Source organism: Carassius gibelio, chromosome B15 (assembly GCF_023724105.1).
Source record: "Carassius gibelio isolate Cgi1373 ecotype wild population from Czech Republic chromosome B15, carGib1.2-hapl.c, whole genome shotgun sequence".
NCBI lineage: Eukaryota > Metazoa > Chordata > Actinopteri > Cypriniformes > Cyprinidae > Carassius > Carassius gibelio.
The window spans coordinates 14,318,926-14,340,129 of record NC_068410.1 but is presented as its reverse complement, the minus strand read 5'-3'; the positions used below and the strand labels follow the sequence as shown (position 1 = coordinate 14,340,129).

The following is a 21,204-nucleotide window of genomic DNA, read 5'->3' as shown; positions in this document are numbered from 1 at the left end:
CTAAGCAAATCTGAAAGTAAATGTAAATGTGATCTGAAAACCTAATCCTACTCTGCAGGGCCATATCTTGCAGAGTTTAGCTCCAACCCCTAATAAAACACATATGAACATGCTAATCAAGGTCTTACTAGGCATGTTAGAAACTTCCAGGAAGGTGTGTTGAGTCAAGTTGGAGCAAAACTTTGCAGGATGTTGGCCCTCCTGGGCCAAGTTCGGAGACCCCTCGTCTACTTAGAAATGCACAGCCACTGACCTTTAACTGTGTAGACAAATAGTGGGCTGTAACAACTGATAATTACACCCACTCAAATTGAGTGGGAGAGCAACTACAAGTTCTTTTCAGAAATAAATTAAAACAAGATTTTACTGTTTGTTTATTATATTTTTTTATGTTCAGGGGTAGAAAATGGATAAACAGCTTGAATATTCAATTTCCTTGTGTGGGCAGTAATGAAATGCCACTTTCCGCTGATTGGTCAAGCATTGGTAAAAAAATTTTTTTTTTAGTTCTGCAACATAATTATAGTCCTCCACTGCTACTGTACAGTTAAAGAGTTTCACAAGTGCACACACAATATAATAAATGGAGTAAGGGTTATGCATATTTGGAGTACAGTCTGAGGGGAGGGTAAACTCCAAAGTATTGTCCCACATCTTGAACCATGGCAGAACAGCAGACCCAACAGTAAGTGGCATTCCCTTTCCCCGCGTTAATGTTTAGCTTTTTAAGAAGTCTTGTTTATCCCGCTTATCCGCCGTGCCTAAAATGGAGGAACAGGCAATGTTTATTTCCGTGGCTCAGGTGAGCCCAGACCCCATCGCCTTCACGAGGGTATTTGTGCCAACTCCCTCAAGGGGGAAACCCTTGTGATGCTGTTCCAGATCGTGATAACCTACTATCGTCCCGTGGAGCTCCCAGACACAAACAATCTTGACTGGAAAGAGGCAGACATCCGGTGTCTTGGGAGCCTCCAGTCCTGACCCGGAAGCCCTCAGCCGGCAGTTCCTGAACACAATTAGCCGGTCATACCAAGGTCAAACCCGCCGCCGTTCGTGGCTCACCCAAGCCCACCAGCTCATATGGCAAGCCTGTTGTACATTAATACGTTAAGCCCAGGAAGGGCCCCCGTTCCAATGTTAAGCCCAGTGTCATCTTCTGATCCCCAGAGCTTGCTCCAGTGTCAGCGCCAGCCCTAGAGCACCCATCAAAGTACCTAGATTTTTTTTTGTCCCTTTTTTTTCTCCTCCGCCTTGGCCCAGGGTCACAGAGAATATGCCATGGCTCCCAGAGTCCCCTGATCCGTCTTGGCCTCCCACACACACACAACAAGAACGAGCGCGGTGCACAAACACACATAACAGTATGAAAACTCCCGCTTAATACAAAGAGTGACGATGGCGGAGAGAGCAAAACATTCCAAAGTACAACATAATTTTTGCATGTAATGGCGAAATCACAAGCAATCTGTCAAAGCATCTTTCAAAAGTGCATTATGTGCAGAAAGAGATTGTTTCAATATGATGTCAAAAGTACTGATTATGATTCACAGACAAAAACGGTTCGAATCATCACTGCTGGAGAATCTTCTTTAAATTTGAGATTTACTGGTACTTGTGTTTGGCTATTCTCCACAACAAATTCCATAGCCACAAACAGTGTCACTTGAAAAATACCTTCATACAAGCAAAGGAATAGTAAGTATATTTTAAAATGTCATATAGAGATTTTTGAATAAGGCCTAATGGAGGGTGATTTGGTCAATCTTAGAAGAAAAACATTAGTGATGTGTCCACTCCAGTGGGCTACTTTGTGCTCGCTTTGTCAAAAGTTTGTTTCATTTTATTTTTATTTTTTCTAAAGCTGCAAGGCTCTCGCTTAAAATATTCTATGCCAGGAGTTAGGATGACTAGGCTGTGCCCAGGTCTAAGGAACCTGTGATGATACTCAGATCCATCAGCCGTCTCCATCTGTGCCTTCGGATCCACCAGCTCTTTCTCCATTGGTTAGCCTCCACACCATTTACATCTTGACTCCTCGCTCCCTTGACTCTGCCATGTTTTGTCAGCACTGGGATGCTAAATAAATGTGCCTTGTTTTGTTTGATGATGCAATCTGCTTGATTGGATCATGGTGATCGCATGTTAATGCCAAGTGTAAATGCATCCTTTAGTCATCACATTAAAGCCATTCTGTATATATAAAAAAGGCTAGTAACGGATTTGACTAGTCTTTGTGAGGAACCAAAGCTGACATTTAATTAGTGCAAAGACTTTGCATTGCAAACTTGTTTATGTTAGGCTCAGCATTGTTGTTAATGTTTAAGAACATTGGAGAAATAATTTTCCCCTGCAAATGCCAATCCAGAAACAAGAAACAATTTCTGTGTAGGAAGATGGAGGAACTGCAACATCACTTCTACTCGGTCCTCCACTGACATAAGAGAGAATGCATAAAACTACATGTATAAAATTATAAAATTATAATATTTATATATTATAAATATATTATTTTTTCAATGCTGGAGGTAAGTGCACCTCAGGGGGTAGAACTGAGAACCCCTGTTAGAGGATGAGCACTTATAGGTTGAGCACAGGATGAGCACAGTATAATGGTCATAAAATGGCCACCTTACAGTATATGGAGACATATCTTATAACATTTTAGAAAGTATGTCAGCAACACACACAGGGAACACTCGGGTAAGTGGGAAATCACAACAGGCTCAACAGAGGGACGGCAGGATATTCAACAGAGGGGCAAGGTAGGCATCAACAGTTCAGTAATCGAACTAAACTGAGTGAGTCACAAGAGTCCTTCCTTTGTCTTTCAGATGGTGAGGGCGCAAAGGGATTGTAGGAGAACACAGGTAGGTAAATGGAGTCAGATAAGAGTGAAGAGTAGCAAACTTGAAACCAAATAGCGTGAGAGTGCTTGATTATAAAGACTGATGACGCTGATGGTAGACAGGTGCAGTGATTGGGTACAGTAAGCAGGTGTGTGCCATGGAGGATTCTGGGAAATGTAGTGCACATAGGTGACTGGTCTTGTGACGGGCAGGAAGACATTAAATGTTGAGCTTGTGACAGGAATCATTCTTCAGTATCAAACCTCATCTGATTCTGAAATGCTGTCTTAGCTAAAGCTTCTACACATAGAAAAATCAAAACCAAATCACCATAACTTGTTTTCAACCGTTTTATGAATCATATTCTCAGGTTGTTGAGACATGGCCAAAACAATTTGGAGGTTTATTAAAATTTAGGCTTATGAATTGGAAAAAAGTATGCCTATTATACAAGATTAAACTGATAAAATTCAAACATCTTCATCCAGGATGAATAAAGAGGTGACATACACAGTTCTGCAGCTTCATTGACAGTGGAAGAAGTATTCCGTCTCTGATTGATCACCGGAAGAAAAATAAAGATGTTAACATGAATACAATGATGGAAAAATGTTCATAGAATCGATCTGAATAAACAATTAATATCTCACATGACAACAACTTTCAGCACTGACATATAAAATCTTACTTGTTTGGTAGTAATCATACACTTTGACAACAGCTGGCTTGAGATTCTTTACTGGAAGAACCTGTTTCATTTGTATCAGATAATTTGGAATATTTGGATTTGGATAATTTGGATAATTATCTGGCTCGGCTCGGTGTTCATCTTCAGTTCTCTCTTCACAGCAGTTCAGTCAGTGTACTGTTTGAGTAAATGAATAACTCTGGGATATTGGTTTGTTTGAACTCAGAGGGAGTGTCAGCCACATTAAAAAAGTTAACAGCTTAAGTCATTTGTGGATTAATGCGTATTAGAGTTGCGAACCGTTTAAAACGATTCAGTTCGATTTGGTGAACTGAATGATTCGTTCGCAAACCGGATATCCAGACTGCTTTTATTTGAACTCTTTCTCACAACAGACATGGAAGAGAAAACAATGCTGAATAAAGTCGTCGTTTTTGCTATTTTTGGACCAAAATGTATTTTTGATGCTTCAAAAAATTCTAACTAACCCTCTGACTAGGACTGAGAGCTCTCGGACTAAATCTAAAATATCTTAAACTGTGTTCCAAAGATAAACGGAGGTCTTACTGGTTTGAAACAACATCAGGGTAAGATATTAATTACATAAATTTGCTATCTGGGTGAACTAACCATTTAAGTATTTTTTTGGAGTATGTAGCTGTACGTTATTTGAGTTTTATATACTTCACCAAACTTTTACTTTTACTCTATACAACATTTCCTAATTATAATCGATACTTTTTGTAAGACTGAATTTAACGTCAGTAATGTTTTATAACAGTTTGCTTAGAGTTTTGATTTGCAAGTAATGACGTAAAGTATAACTTCTGTAATTTTCTTTTAGAGGCAATTTTGGTATTTTCTATGTATATGTTTCATTATTATTTTCTTATGTTTTTGATGAATAGTTCCGGTTCTGTTTCTTTAATGGCCACGCACTTGCTGTTAAACGAGGTTGAATAGGTGCGATCAGGGAAATAAGGGAGAAACAGTTTTTTTTTACCGTCTTGCTGTCATTTGTGGATACAACTTGTGTTTAAACGTTTAAGTTAAAGGAATTTCATCATAAGTTAAAATGCAATGTCATAGGATATAAGAACCAACTGGATTTTGTAATTTTGTGTTTTGATTAAACTCACATTTGTTACTGACTTATTGACTGACTTTTGTGACGAGTAAGAACCCATTTTTCCTGCCATGTCACCTACACTTTTACTCCAATACATTTCCCAGAAGAATATTCGTTACTTACTAAATTTAATGAGACAACAGAGACTAGTAAAATATAATTTAGATGTAGATGTAGATGTCTCAAGGCATTTCCTCTTCTTCCACTGATTAGACTATTCATTTTTCAGTAAAGTCAGCTTCTACATCATACACTACAATACAAGTTTATTTATATAGCACATTTAAAAACAACTGGTCTTGACCAAACTGCTTTAGGTTTTTTAAGATTGAGGTTGTTAGAGCTAATATTTCTCTCCCATCTACTTTTTTTATCCATTTCTACTTAAGAGTTACTAAGAGTTCTCTGCTCTTTTTAATCAGTATGAGCCGAAGAAATCTCATTTGGATTCATCAGTTCTTGCTCAATTTAGACCTATATCAAAACGTCAGTTTCTTTCCAAACTACTGGAGAAGGTTGTATTTGGACAATTGAATTCATTTCTAGATCTCTGAATACACATAGTGTTTCAGTCTGGTTTTAGATCTTTAAATAGTACAGAAACTGCACTGTTAAAAGTTTTTAATGACTTGTTACTTGCTACTGACCCAGAGGACTGCGATTTTAATTCTACTAGACCTCACGGCTGCATTTGATACTGTAGACCATAAGACCTTGATTTTACGCTTGGAACAATGTGTTGGTATTGAGGGTACTGCTTTTCACCCCCTTTCTTGCCTCTCTTCACTGGTTACCTGTCCATTTTAGGATTCAGTTTAAGATATTGATATTTGTTTTTAAATCTCTTTTAAATTTGATATATAATATATTTGATGTACCTCACGCTTAACCAAGACTGAGGCTAGGTTACACTGGTTCGCTGCATCCTTTGTCCGATTGCAACTTTAAATGCAGGTACTGGCTTGGAGCTTACTTACTAATGAAATGATACGAAAAACTACAAAACTAACAATTTAAAATTTTTAGTGTCGTGAGTACACTACTAGGCCTTTTGACTGTTTTTTGACCGGGGAAATGTTTTTGATGTATTTTTTCCCTTATTGACTGTGAGAACTATATGTATTAAACTGTTGGAATTACTGCTGATCTTGTGACTTGGACTAATTTCGTTGCTTTTTTGTAGCCTTTTTGGCGAGACAATTTGTGAACTATTTTTTCTTTTTCTTTTTCCTATTCGAACCAAAAAGGCATTTGTGAGACACTTGAAACTGTGTTGATATTTGTTAATAGTTTGTCATGTTGAATGTAGTAGTGGTCTACTTAATAGAGTTTTATTTTATTTTTTGGGGGGGTATTATTGCATTGCAATTTTTTTCTCAAATAAGTGAGGGGTTTTGTGAAAGACAAACCAGACTGCACAAGACCGTTGTAGATTTTCGGAAACTGAACCTAGAGTAACCCCCCTTCCCCGTCTATTCATTAAGTGAACTCGAAGTAAGGAGATGGGGTGGAGGAGGGATGCTGATAATTCATACATCTAAACTTAATCTGTGCAAATAAAATGTGAGAAATGTCCACATACATATAAGATAATCAATGTATTTTTACATCTTTATTTCTGGGTCTTTTTGTCAATGATGTTAAGGAAAAGTACACTAGTTATTTTGCTGACAAGAGAGTACTAGTATTTGCATGTATTTTTTTTACAATAAGAAAAAAAAAGTATAATAAGAAAAAAAATTCTGTAAAAGTATAATCAACACTGGAAAAAACAGTGAAACATTAAACGTTTAGTGAGAATTTAACTTCTTCATCCAACTGCAGAAGTGAAGCATGACACTTCATTCACACTGGGATGAGTACTCGGTCTGTGACTGGTCACCTGCGGGAAATATTGATACAGAGAAATGATCTTAATAGCAATGTATACTTTTGAATCGCATAATAATAACAGATGAAATGGCACATCAAATCTTACTTGTTTGGTAGTAATCATAGACTTTAATCGCAGCTGGTTTGAGATTCTTCACTGGAAGAATCTGTTTCAGTTGTATCTGGAGATTTACTGGAATATTTTGTTGAACCTGCAGGATGTTAAACAGGATCATGGAAATTTAAGATTTAACAGTAGATCAAATGTGAATGAATCACTGAAATTATTATATGAATGTGTCTCTATTCTCACCTCTTTCAGATACACAATGACATGATCATCCTTAGAATCAAGCCGCTCCACAAGTGATGTTGGCGGAAGGCGTTGAAGTTCAAGCTAGGTGATTTAAAAAAAGAAAATAAGAAATGTATTATTTGTCACATACCCAGAACTGAACCAGACAATATATTCCATCATTAGATTTGCTGTACAGTGAATCAGTACAGCAAATCTAAAAATGAATCATTTTACAGTCAAACGCACCAATGATGTGTCAGCTGTGAATCCTGATAAGAGTTTAATTTCCACAATGACCATGTTAGATTTTGTCTGTTGACCGTTGTATCTGGAAAAGGGAAAATACGAACCATCAGAGTTAATGTTGAATAAAATATAGCCATAACCATAATAATTTTTCACAGCATAAAGTAACTGGTCTTACGTCACAGTTAAATTTAACAGTAGGTATTTTCCAAAGGTTTTCTTGCAATCTTCCTCAATCTTAGCATCAATGCTCAGTGTTTTAGCTTCAGTAGGAGTGGGAATGTTGTAGAACTGAGCGACCTGAGAGAGTCAACATGAACAAAAACCATTTCACAGCACAATAACCACAAAAGCTAAGAGAAGAAAGAGAGAAAGTGAGCAAAGCTGAACGCTCTACAGACCTGCACAGACACACAGGCTGAGCCATTCACTTCAATGCTGTATTTGGCTGGGACGTCCTGCAGCTGCTTCTCCTGGTACAGTAACTTATTTTCCTGATTGACATCAAAGTGGTGAGTGTCTGCTGCTGACTGTACAGTCACTGTGCTGGAGCCGTCAGAGCTGAACACTTTGGTAGCATACAAAGACAGAGCCTGAAGAGCCACCACTGTGTCCTGAGAAATAAATGTGTTCAGTAATGTGTCTTTTACCCATTATTCAGCAATCAAGTGTTTGATTTGAGTAGTTTGAGTCACCTGTGTGGAGGAGAATCCTCCATAGGCATTCTGCTGCTTCACAAGCCAGCTGACAATCCTGTTAGCAAAGCCCAGATCAGCTGTAGTGAGTGAATCAGCAGAGAGAACAGCTAGCAGCACATATGAGCTGATCTCCACTGCCAGAGAATCAGAGTCATCAGCAGAAGCAGACTGAGACCAGTGGAGATGAGACCCTTTAGGACACATGGACAAAGGCATTTAAAAAAAACAAACAAGTATAGTCGTTGAAAACAACAGAAAGTAATTGAAAACAAATCTCTTACCGTCTGAAATAGCAGTTTCGTTTAGTTTCTTGAAAAGCTGCTGTCGAGTGTCTGTGTCATTAGCCAGACTGAAGGTGTAGGCGAGCAGAGCAGTGGTGTAAGTGTTTTTGACATCCTCAATGACGGACTTACAACATGACAAACCTCTAGTGACGACAGGATCCTGAAAGAAACAGAGAAACAGCCACTGTGAGCTTAATTTTTCTGAGTTTATAGCCTACTGTGTTTCATGTAGATGAACTTACTGTGACTGGAGTTTCTAGTTCAAGTAGTGATGCAGTAATGTAGGCCGTCATGGTCATATTATCATTCACTCCACCCTGGAATAGAGGAGAAATAGAAATGAAGACCATTTTTACATTTATTACCAGACTTGGTGTGTACTGATCACAGCAAACAATGAAGAACAAATAGCACACCTTCATTCTGTTGTTGAACAGTCTTCCCTGTTGGATAAAACAGCCGTCTGAATCCCGTCTGCTTATTAACCATTTCTTTGCACTCTGAATAATTTGTGGATCAATAAATATGTATTTCTGCGCTTTTCCAAAAGACCTCAGGACAAAAGCAGTCAACCTGGTGGTGTATTAATTTAATTATTAGTTCCTGTAATGTAACTCAAATGATAACTCAAAATCAACTCAATTTAAAAAAGAAGAAGAGAAGACAGACTATATAATATTTTATACAGGATGCCTGGGTTTATTAATTTAAATGAACTTATTTGCTTTGATAAAAATAAGAGCAAACCCTTTTTACCATGTATTCTCATCTCCGTGTCCAAATGTGCTGTATCCACCACTGTAATGTCTGTAGTTCAGTTGTCTCTGATATCCTGTTGAGTTTGACAGCGATTAAATGTTTGGGTTCATCAAGTTTTTCTGAAATCCAATGTATTGTGAGTTCATTTCTCAGAATTTTCTTGACCTGACTAATTTCTCTCACCACTCTTAAGGAAGCCGGTGGCTCTCTCTCTGATGGCTGAAGTGAGCTGCTCTGTGTTTTCCAGATACTGCAGAATGTAAATATTGGGAGAAAGAATAGCCATGTTTTGTTCTCCACAGCCGTACGGCATCTTTAGTAATCCGTGAAGATTTGTCAGTGCACGACCCAGTATGTCCCCTAAAAACCAAACACCAATGAAACTGATTACATTTTAAAAACCCAAACACAAACATATCATTTCTGCTTGTGTATGTAAATGTTACCAATGACTGAAACAGAGGATCTTGCTGATCCCTTTATCACATCTTTAGGAAGATTCAGATCCACTTCCTCTGTGAGACTGTCACCTATGAACCAGAGAGACAGAAACACATCAGTGATCAGCAGAGAAACACTATAATGCTAAATATTTTCTGCAGACAAACCCTTTGGACACAGTAACCAGCTGTAGGTCTCAGTCTTCTCAGTTCCTTCAGCCTGCAGCATAAAACAGTAACATCAACACATCATACTGACATAATCAGCATTAGGATCATGAAGAAATGACGTCTGAGAGCTGTTTGACCTGCGCTGACCTGTACAAGCAGACTTCGTGTGACTGTGTCAATGCGTCCTCTCTCTGGCACGCTCACAATCTCATTGTCACACACAGTCTGGGACGACTCAGCCTCTGCACTGACTGTAATATTCAAGACTCCTACAACACAAGACATGTACGTGAAGATACAAACATACACAAACACAGAGAAACAATGATTCAGACTGGAAAACTCACCAAGAACAGAAGGAGTGAGGATCCATTTAAAGGTTTTTCTTCCATTAGCGCACAGACAGGATGAATACTGTTCATCAGAGGAGGCTTTGAGAGTGTAGTCTGAGGAAGGAGCTGGAGTCACTTTAACCTGTCAATCAAACTCACCTGATTAGTGGCATATTTGATATGATTGGATAAGACTGAGTCTGAAGTCTCACCATGATGCACTTGGACAGATAGCTGAAGACAGTGGCCTTCAGCTCAAAGATCTCTCCACGGATGATGGAGTAAGGCAGAGAGAGCTCCAGGAAGAAGGGCTGGAAAACTGTCAGCTGAGCAGGAGGAGCCAGACCCAGACCTTTGGAGGACAGACAGAAGGCCTCCGTCTCCCAAGAGGTGATGGTGTCAGGAACCGTGACAGGAACCTGAGCTGATCCAGAGTCCCTGTTGTGCAGCACAGTACAGTAAAATGCAGAGTAAATTTCCGGGGGCTGGACATTGAGATGGTAGACGTGTACAAGTATCTGGGTGTTAACAAAAACAATAAATTGGACTGGTCATATAACATTAGAGTTTTTTACAGGAGGGGCCAAAGTCACCTTCAACTGTTCATGTGATTGATTAACTTTGGTGGCATTCAATGTACTATGGAATTTTTGTGAAATTTCTGCTTATGTAGTTGCATCAGCAACTTTCTTTGCTGACGTCTCCTAAAAGGTGTATCAAACTGATAACTCAGCGCTACCAGAGATGAGTTCAGCATATCTTAGCACTGAGCCTGGGTTCTGACACTCTAATAAGACCTGTTTTACCCAGTTATTTATCCATGTTCAGAAAATTTATTTATTTTTACTTAGAAGTACAGTACTTTTCGGTGAATGGCAGTATTTATGATGTTTATTTTGTATATTCAGTCGTCATCGTCATTTTTATATATGGACTTTAGTATGATTAAGTTAGGTTTTTCTTCTTCTTCATTCTATTTTGTGTGTGTGTGTGTGTGTGTGTTTTATTGTCTATGCTACTGTAATGTAAATTTCCCTTGGGTATAAAATAAAGTCTTATCTTATCCTATCTTTCCTCGTAATGTGCCACTTACAAAGTTTGTTAAGTATATCCTTGAATATATGGTCTTTATGGCATTTACATACCCCACTTCAGTGAGCTGCCAAATCCATGTTTCTGGGAAAAAGGTACGAACTGTCTCCAGAGGTGGTCGAGCAGAACTTTCCTTTACAGAATTCTTCCTTTCTGAAAATTCAAATAAATTACTAATGCACGTGTGCAAAAAGCAGGTTTGAACTGATTCTAGTAAATTCCCCCATCAGTCTCTATTTATGCATTTATTCATCTACAAAACCTGTTGTTTGTTTATGCATCTGAATCCATTTCAGACATCAGCTGCTAACAATAAAATTTCAACAACAGCAAAGTGATATTCCGCTGAAATGATTTTGGGATCCCTTAAACATTTTCTCCAATTTAGGCCTATATGGAACAACAAAACATTAATCATATTACAAATTTCAAGTAGACGTACCCAAGTGAAAACCTCTTCGATAAGTTACACCATAGAGTGTCAGACAATCGGGTTGTCTCACATGCAAATTTGTTGCCATTTTCAATCCCACGTTCTGTCAAACAGCAATAAATGACATGAAATGAAACTGAATGGAAATTGAAAAACAAAGTAAATTAAAATGTACATTTCTTGAGAATGGTGTAATACTATGTTTATCTTTTTTTTAATTATATCCTACTTTCTTCTCTTTATAAGTAACGTCAACAATTTAATGAGCAGTTTGTTACCAACAAGCTGTCATAAACACGGTCTAGTGACACAGCACGACGAGGTCTAACTTCCAGGCACTCCGGTGTATCCACGGCATTGTAAGGATAACCAGAAACTGACCGCACTGGCAGCAGGTTAAAGATCTGTGATGAGATAAAAAAAAAACATTTACCAATTATTAAACTACTAAAAACATGTTATTGGAAATATTCATCTTTTGTAATGTAGACAGCTTTTTAACATTAGCCATCATTTTAGCCATGTGAGGTATACAATTAAACCTTTTCAGCATCTAGACGTTTTCCTGGCTTCAGGATCAGGACGCCCTGATCTACAGCACTGAGGCCGCACAGTGAACCAGGCTGAGCTGAGAGCTGGAGAGTGTTTTTCTCACCAGGAACTGCTCTAGCAGGAGAAAACTGCAAAGAAACCTGTGACGACAACAGCAGAGCCAGTCATTTTAGTGTTGCTGTGATGAAAATTTTGTTGTGTTAAAATGAGGTTTAAAGACAGTGATATCTAAATTATCTCAGAAACTTTTGTGTACCTCGTTTTTTAAACAATTCTCAGTCATGAAATCTCTGCTACCAGCAACAACATTTTCACTGGGCAGAACACAGTAGGCCAGAATCTGCACTGCAGGAGCTAGATCTGCACCAACAGACAGTTTGAATGACACTCTGCCATTTGCTGCTCCATTAGAAGACTTGACTTCAACCTTCTCATATCCATGATGAACGATCACTCCTCTGGACAAGACCTGAAACAGACAGATGACACTCCAATGACAAACTAAAAATCTCAGAGGAAAGCATGATTGTAATACTGTAGATAGCCTGTGGACATGCAGCAATTGTACTCACTATATAGACGATGTCAGTTTTGAAGTCTTGAACAGTCTCTCCAACAAAATAATACTTGATGGTCACTGTAAACTCAGCATCACACTTTAATGGTTGCTCAATATCTTCTATAATCAGTTCACTTAATGTTGGGGTGTATAGAGTGTCGGGTCGGAGAAGCTGAATTGTTTTTTCTTCTGTAGAGAAGTATGGTGTTTTAAAGCTTTGATATTGGAACTTTGGATATGCACTTGCCTGAATAACAAAGAATGTCGAGTTATTTTCAATTACCAAAGACATCAGTTGATCAAACACTGGGTGCACGAATATTATCATACCATTAGTTTAATATCACTTTCAGAAAGACTAGATGTATTAAGAGAGAAACTGGCCAGTCCATCACTGTCTGTAGTGAGATTTAGGAGCAGTTTTGAGGACCACAGTTTACCCTCCAAAAGATAAACGTCTTTGTTTTGAAGAGGTGCTCCTTTTAAATTCACAATTTTGATCTGTTCAACAGGAAAACATTTTTTTTTTAATCAGACTGTATTTCAATACAACTCACTATTAATGTAAAAAGAAATAAAACATACCTTTCCCTGTATAACTGACCCATGTTCATAACTTTTGGGTAGCTCACTAAACATAGCTTTACCAAATTCATATGTCAGACTTATAGTTTCAGATTTATCCATGGTGTTTTCTGATAAAACAAACAAACAATTAAATATAACTGTTTAATATGACTGTTAAAATTAATATTAACGTAAATGTAGTTTTTCGAAGTTCTTACCTGTTCCTTCTTCTGTTACATTCACTTTTAAAGTAAGTTGTTCTTTTAGAAATCTCTCATTTTTAGAATTAAAAAAGATTGATGTGTCCAAAGTAAAGGGGGCACAACCCATTGCATTCATCTGCAGATAGAGTACAAAAATATCCATTGAAAACATCCAATACAAAGACTATGATGAAAATGTTTCATATATTTAAAATAAAATAATGCAGTCACACACCTCAGTAGTTTCAACCAAACATGGTGAAATCAAGTCTGTTTGAGAAATGTATCTCAAATGTTCCCGACAAATTTCCACTCTTGCTTTACCAGCCACTGGTTTACCAAATGTGTATCTATAAAGTAAATAATATATAATAAAAAAATTAATGTTTTGTTTATAGTATTTTAGAATTTTAATGCAGTAAAACAGAAAAAACCTTCACTTACTTTCCACAAACCTCCATATTCATCTCACTATCACCAAACGTTATTTCTTTTGGAGCTTTCATGGTCATTTCAAACTTTGGTAAAACTGGAAAGCAAAACCATGGAATCAATTAAAAAGGTTATGGGTAAGATTTTACGTTGCAAAAACGTTCCGTGATATTGTCACTTACCATACTTCTTCACCTCAAAATAATGTGTGATCGCCCGTTCACCAATATAAGCCTTTAGTTTATAAATGCCTTGGCGGGCCTCTGGGTTCAACTCATGAGAAAGCTGCAATATCCACCTTGTTGAGGAAACATCTTTCCACTGACCAATCCTGTTATTCTGATTGTCCTGTTTGATCCCAAAGAACACAGTGTTGATATAGCTCAGCTTTATTAATCTACTGTAGAGGCTGACCATTATTAATAATCTATAATCACTGAATATTTAATAACTGCAAGTACAACAAACATGTGAAATGCAAATTCCATAAATTTTTTTGTTGTGTGTGACACCAGTGGCTGTAAAAGATGGGTACCATGTGCTTACCTCCAGCACGACTGTACTGTACTAAAAACATACAAACAAACATAAAAAATCATTATTATTACTTTTTTTATCCATTGCAAATAAAATATTTATTGCAGGGTACATATATATGTATATTATTATTATTATTATTATTATTATTTATTTATTTTTAAATATAGGTAGATACATACCTTCTGATCAAAGGGTACGAAATTTCTATCCATGGTGACAACTCTGAAATGCACTGTGAAATGAGTGATATGTTATAACATAAGATTACAAACTTCGCAACTTTTCATTTCTGAGATGCAGTGCAAAATTAGAGGAACTAAGAAATGTGGGAAGAAAACTGAATTTGAATCTAATTTGAAAATGAATGAATTCAATTTGAATAAACAAACACTGACTAAATTAAATGTACTTGCTCCATAAATACCAGATAGATTACATAGTATAACTAGAAAACAATGTCATTTCCAAAATATCTCATATGTAGAACAAGTAAACATGTGAGCAGACCACATATTTTAAAGTTTCAATATAGAGTAGTTGTTCATTTAAGGAGTACATTTATAAAACAGTTTTTGTAATATATTTGACAATGAAAGATACACTTAGTACTATCAGATGCAAATAAAACCAAGCAGAATGAAACAGCCCAGTGGTTTGGGGTGTGGCTACTGTGGGCTATATCTATTGTGCCGCACAGTGCTAATGCTCTTTCACTAATGACATCCCATTAAAACACCATCAGCAGTGTGAAACAAACTAAACAGCCTCACTATTCCCTGAACTTCAAATCTTATAAAATGAACAGCTCACCTGTCTGTCCTGGAATATAGATGGGTTTATCAGTCTGGATTAAAGTCAAATGGTTGTAACGTCTGAACACGACTTTTCTCACTTCAGTCATCTTGAAGTTCTTCCCCTGAAGTTCCACTTTCACTGCCTGCACTGATTCTGCTTCTACCAGAGGTGTCTGTTGGGTGATATGTTATTTTAAATCTTGACTAAAATGTTAAATGATGTGTGAATGCACATTTCCTGCTGGCTAACCTGAATGTTGAAGCATCGGTGAAACTCTTCCTCAGCTTTCTCCTGCAGCATTAAAGTGCTCTGATCACCATCAACCAGATAAATGTTCATGGCAAGGCTTTCATTGGGTTTGAGAAGACTTGCACACAATTTAGCTTCAGATCCCGACTCGATGACTGCAGGAAACGTCACCATGAAAGACCTGATGAGAGATATCATAGCATAAAGAGATTTGCTTGTCCACAGTTCTACCGCTTTTGTATTCCAATACATATTCTAGAACTTCCTGCACTTCAGTTTAAGCAGTTCCCATGTTTGGGAATATAGTATTATTATTTTTGCATTGTATAGTTCAGAAAACTTTCAGCATTTTAAGGATCCTATTCAAGTGCAACATTTACAAAAAAGATCGCTTTAGTTTAATGAAATATTTATATGTAGATATTACTAAACAGTTATCATTTAAAGGTACTTACGGCCCTGAGGCTTGTCCATGGACAGAAAGGAAGAGGAAAGAAACTAAAATTAGCCCTTTCCAAATACACAGCGCATTGAAAGCCATGATGAAGGCTGATCGTGCAGAACACACTATGAACAAAAGTTTGACCGTGTCTTTATTTTAAAGGAAACTTGTCCAAAACAAGCTATTGAGAAATTAGTTGCATTCATCATCAAATTAATAATTAATTTCTGGAATAACCTACATTTGTTAATCCTATTAATCTAATATCAGATCATTACTAAACGTGTCTTCCCAGTCAATGCTTTGGGACACTGTGCAAAGGTCTCAAGATATTGCATAACCACTCCTTCTATCATCATGCACAGTTTGAATCATTTCAATTCTGTGAAATAACAAACAACAACAAGTAATTAGTACCAGATATCATCCAAAGACAACACATATATATATGTTTACACTGTGAAATATAAACAATATAATAGAAACATTTGAAAAATCTTAAGATTATCTTCATATTTAGTTTTTAATATTGTTTCATCATCATGCATGTTGCAATCAGTGAAAAACCATGGTCACTGACCTGCTGTCCCTGTTTACACAGCACACACACATATGTGTAAAAGAGGGGCTACTGGTCAGTTTGTGTAAGAAATCAATCAGAGCAGCTTTTTTTTTTTTTTTTACAATTTTGAAAATAATACATCATCAATATCAAGTAATAAATACAAACGTGCATTCTTTTCCAGTAAAAACATTTTACTCCTAAAGAACTTGCCCTCTCATGGATGCTGCCATGTTAAGATCACATCCCTGCATTTAAGATCAGATTCCTGCATTTTTGACAGTAAATAAACAAACTTGGAACTATAGTACCCATCCTAATATCTGAATTTTGTTCACCAAAAAGCTATTACCATTGCAATATCATGACAAAGTGAGTCATTGTTAGGGTTGGGACATTTGTGTAATAAAAAAAGTAGTAGCAGTTATCTCTTATTGGCCTGTTTAGCCAATATATAAAAAAAAAGTAAATTCCTGTAAATTAAAGAAAAAACACACATTACACAAATACGATGTGTCATTGGATTTGATAGATTAGACTTTCAAGAAAACATTTGCAAATGGTTTGTAAAAGGTGTTTTTATGTATGTTTTTGGCCAACAGGCATGACCAGCTTGTGGTGAATCAAGTGTTTTGAGAGAGCAAAAACTGCATATGATATCTCATATATATATGTGCATGAGTTTGTTTTTTCATTGGAACCGATTTGGACAAATTTAGCATTGCATCACTTGCTCACAAATGGATCTTCTGCAGTGAATGGGTGCCGTCAAAATGAGAGTTCAAACAATAATTCACACATAACTCCAGCCCTTTTGATTTGGTTAGGTTCTGAGGTGGTTCACTTAAATACAGTTCCAAATACACTATATCCTAAAATCCTTTTATGTATTTTCATTTTGAAAAAAGACACATTTAAACAAAATTTATACATGTTGCATGTTCTCTTCTGCCTTTATAGCAAATGTGTAAAGGTCAGACTTACTGTACAATATATTACTATAAAATGTTGCTGTAAAGTCGTTACTGTATGCACATACACAGATGTTTTACTTGAACATACTAATATCTTAGCTGCTTCACTCGGTCACCATTCCTTGGTACACAGTACAAATGTTTTGAAGCTGGATTATAAATCATTACAGTCAGTATACAATATAACAGGGCAGTACACATTGATGGATTACATACCTCTTCTATGAAACATTTAAATAGTTGAGGACAATGTTAATTTCCAAATATTCAAACCTGTCTTGATCGTAGTGGCCATTGTTTTATAGATAAGCCTACTTCATTTGCCTCTTCTATCACTTCTTCTATTTTGTCTCCATATCCACCACACATCCTTACTCATCTTCTCATCAAACCACTTTTGTGTTCTTCCACTTCTGCACTACAAATACATTTTCTATTAATACTGATTTTATATGATTGGTAATATAGAAGAAGTTGAGAAAAAGTGTAGGAAAAATGTACATTTTATGCTGGCAATAGCTGGTAAAGAATGGGGATCAGAAAGATCTTCAATGATGTAATGTGAAAGTGTATGAAGCTTTGATATACCAGATATTTGATACAGTATGCAGTATTTCTTCAGTATGGAGTGAAGTGCCTGTATGTATAATACCTGAAGCAAAAATTGATCTGGAGATTTTGGACAAGAGAAAGGAATGGGAGGAAATAGGAATACTTTATAAAAAAAAACGTAGAATTAGAAATTTTAAAATGCTTATAATATATATATATATATATATATATATATATATATATATATATATATATATATATATATATATATATATATAAGCATTTTAAGCCACCATAGCTGCCATGGACCTCCCAATCGCTCGGGCAGTCTCCTTGGTGGCGCGGAGGGAGAGATCAGCGGTGCTTCTTAGCTTAGAAATATCGTGGGACTTGATCTCCTCTCCCTCATCTAGCTCTTTAAGCAGGTTGGCTTGGTACACCTGTAACACCGCCATGGTGTGCAGACACGCACCAGCCTGACCTGCAGCCGCGTACCCTTTGCCCACCAAGGCCGATGTTGTTCTGAGCGGCTTGGAGGGCAATGACGGGGCCTTCAGAGACGATGCAGCACAGGGGGACAGATAGCTCGCGAGCGTCTGTTCCACCCGAGGCATCGCTCTATAGCCGTGCTCTCCCATCCCCACTACGTTATCATAGTAATCAGACAAGGGGATGTAGAGGCGGGTTGAAAATGGGCGTTTCCACGACCTGGTGATCTCTTCATGCAGGTCGGGAAAGAAGGGAAGGCCCCGGCTAGGAGGTGGTTGACTCGCACGGCAGGAAGCGTTCATAGAGCTTGCTTCGCTGCAGTTCAGTTGTTTTTTCGGCAGGCTAATCAATGTTCAGTTTGGCCTCTGCCTGAGTCACCAGCTCTAAGAGCTCCTCATACTGCGGCGAGTGGGGTGGCAAATCACTGTCGACAGACTCCACGTCAACCTCCTCGGAGGAAGAGAGGCGGAGTGTCGATCCCTCTCCCTGGGTGGAAGGAACCGTAGAGCGTGCTTCCGACTCCAATGATTGGGCACCGGGTCTGGCGGAAGTAGAAGGAGATAGGGACTCGCCTAAATCCAATTGTGAACCCCACGAGTGCAGCCGCCTTTCTGCCTCAGCAGAAGCGGGACCAGCACCGCAGGGAACGCTGGCGAAGGCCCCCCCTCCTCAAAGAGAGCCCTCCGGGAACGAAGCAGCCGCACCGACATTCTCTCACAGTGCGGACAGCCCCCTCGAGGGCCGACTCAGCGTGCTTCGCTCCCAGGCAGACCACGCACAGGCTGTGTGTATCCTCGCTCGTTATATATCGCGGGCAGGGAGGAACACACAACCTATAACTGGGGGCGGCAGTGGCTCAGTGGTTCATGTAGGTTGTCTACAAACCGGAAGGTTGGTGGTTCAATCCCCGGCTCCACCTGACCAAGTGTCGAGGTGTCCTTGAGCAAGACACCTAACCCCAGCTGCTCCCGACGAGCTGGATGGCGCCTTGTATGGCAGACACCGCCGTCGGTGTGTGAATGTGTGTGTGAATGGGTGAATGTGAGGCAAATTGTAAAGCGCTTTGGATGGCCATGTGGTCTGTTGAAAGCGCTATATAAATGCAGTCCATTTACCATTTACCATATAACGTGATCCGGATTCGCCTTTAATACGCTTGGTTTTCGCCTGGCTCTTAGACATGACTTGGAGCTCTACTGGACAGACAACAGTAAAAAAGACTCACAAGACAAACAAATGACATTCACACACAGAGTGCTTGCTGAAGACGCGAAGCTGACGCCAGCTGCGCGGCACGTGCTTTTATAGCTTCCTGGTCGTTTACGTCACTCTTCCATTGGACTGATTACACACGATATTCAGAGTCGCTCATGCTTAGCACGTTCCCCAAAGCGTTTTCGACGCAGCTCGAGGTCCTGAAGAGGAACTGCTTTTCTGATTCGTACAAGTGACTACATGATGTGGAGTTTAAACAAGTAGTTCTGAGAATATCAATTATGATTATGGTTAGAAATGCATCAAAGTGAAGTTGTTATAACATCTCCCGGAAATTCATCTCTCTGATAGTACCATTTATAATTCATGATGTTTTAGCACATGTAAAAGGCACACTGATGGACTGTGAATTGGGAAGGCTGCGGTTCTCTCTGACTATAATATTTTTCATGATTTAAGAAAAAATAAAGGGTGATATATTGTAGGCTGTTATAGTATATAGTAATAATTCAAATCTATATAGAAAGATTGGGGTGTACGTATGTTTTTCTAAGAAATAGTTTCCTAATTATAATTATCTTCATCTGGAAATGCATTAAATCCCTCAGCACACACAAATGAATGCTATAAAAGCTCAGCAAAAGCACGTTCCTGTTGATTTCTCTCATCGGAACCCTGCTGACAACATTAGATGTTTCTCTCAATTTCAAATAGTTTAAAGAAGGATTATTAACACAAAACGCAAATAAATTCAAGCAACAATGATCGAAGGTAAGAGCTTTCTAATTGTTTTCTGTTATGAATCTTTTAGTCTTCAAACTGTTGATCCTGTCAACTATCTGTATAATAGCTCAAATTTGTAGATGCCAGTATCCTTTGTGTGTCAACGGATGACTTTAATGTTATCCTGTTTATTTATTTTTTTCTGGGTATCATCTGTGACTTTAAAGACTAAATAATAGATATTATAATTTATATTTTAATTCTTATTCTTAACCCTTGGTGTGAGAGAAAATCCTCTATACACATAAAGAAAAAAAAGCAGTTCCATATTTACGAAATGAAACCCTACTTTTTGTTTTAGCTTGTTTGTTTTTATTGCTTCACACAGAGAGCTACTTGAATATTAAAGTGATTGCTGTCATCCTCTTGTTCTCGGGTAAGAATCGCACACAAATCTCATATACTGTAGGCCTTTAAGTTTAATGTGATTTGATTCAAGTTACACTTTTTTAATCTTCAAGATTAAAGTTTTTAAATCACTCATGGTCTCTATGCATGTAATGTTTATTATTTGTAAAATAAAATAAAATCTGAATCATTTTACAGACTTTCAAGGAACTATAACACTATTTTACTGTCAGGAGAGCATTTACATCAATGCACATTCAAATCAAAATACATGATGATTATTTTCTTCCTCAGCTGTCTATTGCCATAATAAACCAGATTTTGGAGTACTCACAGTCTGTGTCAATAAAAACCAAAGCCTAACAGTTGATTGTTACTACCCACTTTGTGACAACACAGCCTTTTACTGCAAACTTTATGATGGCGAGACACTAATCGCCAGCTCAAACAAGACAATGGATAACAGCAATGTTTCATTCTATGCTACAACTGAAGTGTGTCGACTCATTATCAAAGATCATGCCAAGATTTACCAAAACCAGACCAAGACTTATGTATGCTCTCTGTCACGGAAAACAAGTCAAGAAGAGAAGAAACACGTTGTGAAATACACTGGGAAAGGTTAGTGTCAGTTTCTTAACTTAATCTCGACCA

General features: G+C 37.7%; 1 protein-coding gene across 1 annotated transcript; it reads right to left on the bottom strand.

The window, feature by feature from the left end:
- Positions 1 to 6,260: 6,260 nt before the first annotated feature.
- Positions 6,261 to 15,808, bottom strand: LOC127972270 (alpha-2-macroglobulin). The gene is made up of 34 exons (XM_052575666.1): positions 15,641 to 15,808; positions 15,186 to 15,366; positions 14,952 to 15,108; positions 14,321 to 14,373; positions 14,148 to 14,168; positions 13,784 to 13,949; positions 13,614 to 13,698; positions 13,405 to 13,519; positions 13,185 to 13,305; positions 12,985 to 13,094; positions 12,730 to 12,900; positions 12,413 to 12,646; positions 12,097 to 12,309; positions 11,831 to 11,980; positions 11,567 to 11,692; positions 11,298 to 11,391; positions 10,909 to 11,008; positions 9,976 to 10,201; positions 9,779 to 9,905; positions 9,579 to 9,700; positions 9,429 to 9,480; positions 9,267 to 9,350; positions 9,004 to 9,180; positions 8,818 to 8,893; positions 8,478 to 8,634; positions 8,304 to 8,378; positions 8,059 to 8,221; positions 7,775 to 7,968; positions 7,481 to 7,693; positions 7,258 to 7,379; positions 7,080 to 7,161; positions 6,849 to 6,932; positions 6,642 to 6,747; positions 6,261 to 6,545 (listed from the first exon to the last, which is right to left on the bottom strand). Exons 1-34 carry the CDS (start codon positions 15,724 to 15,726, stop codon positions 6,505 to 6,507), a joined length of 4,284 nt encoding a protein of 1,427 aa, XP_052431626.1. The 5' UTR covers positions 15,727 to 15,808; the 3' UTR covers positions 6,261 to 6,504.
- Positions 15,809 to 21,204: the final 5,396 nt, after the last annotated feature.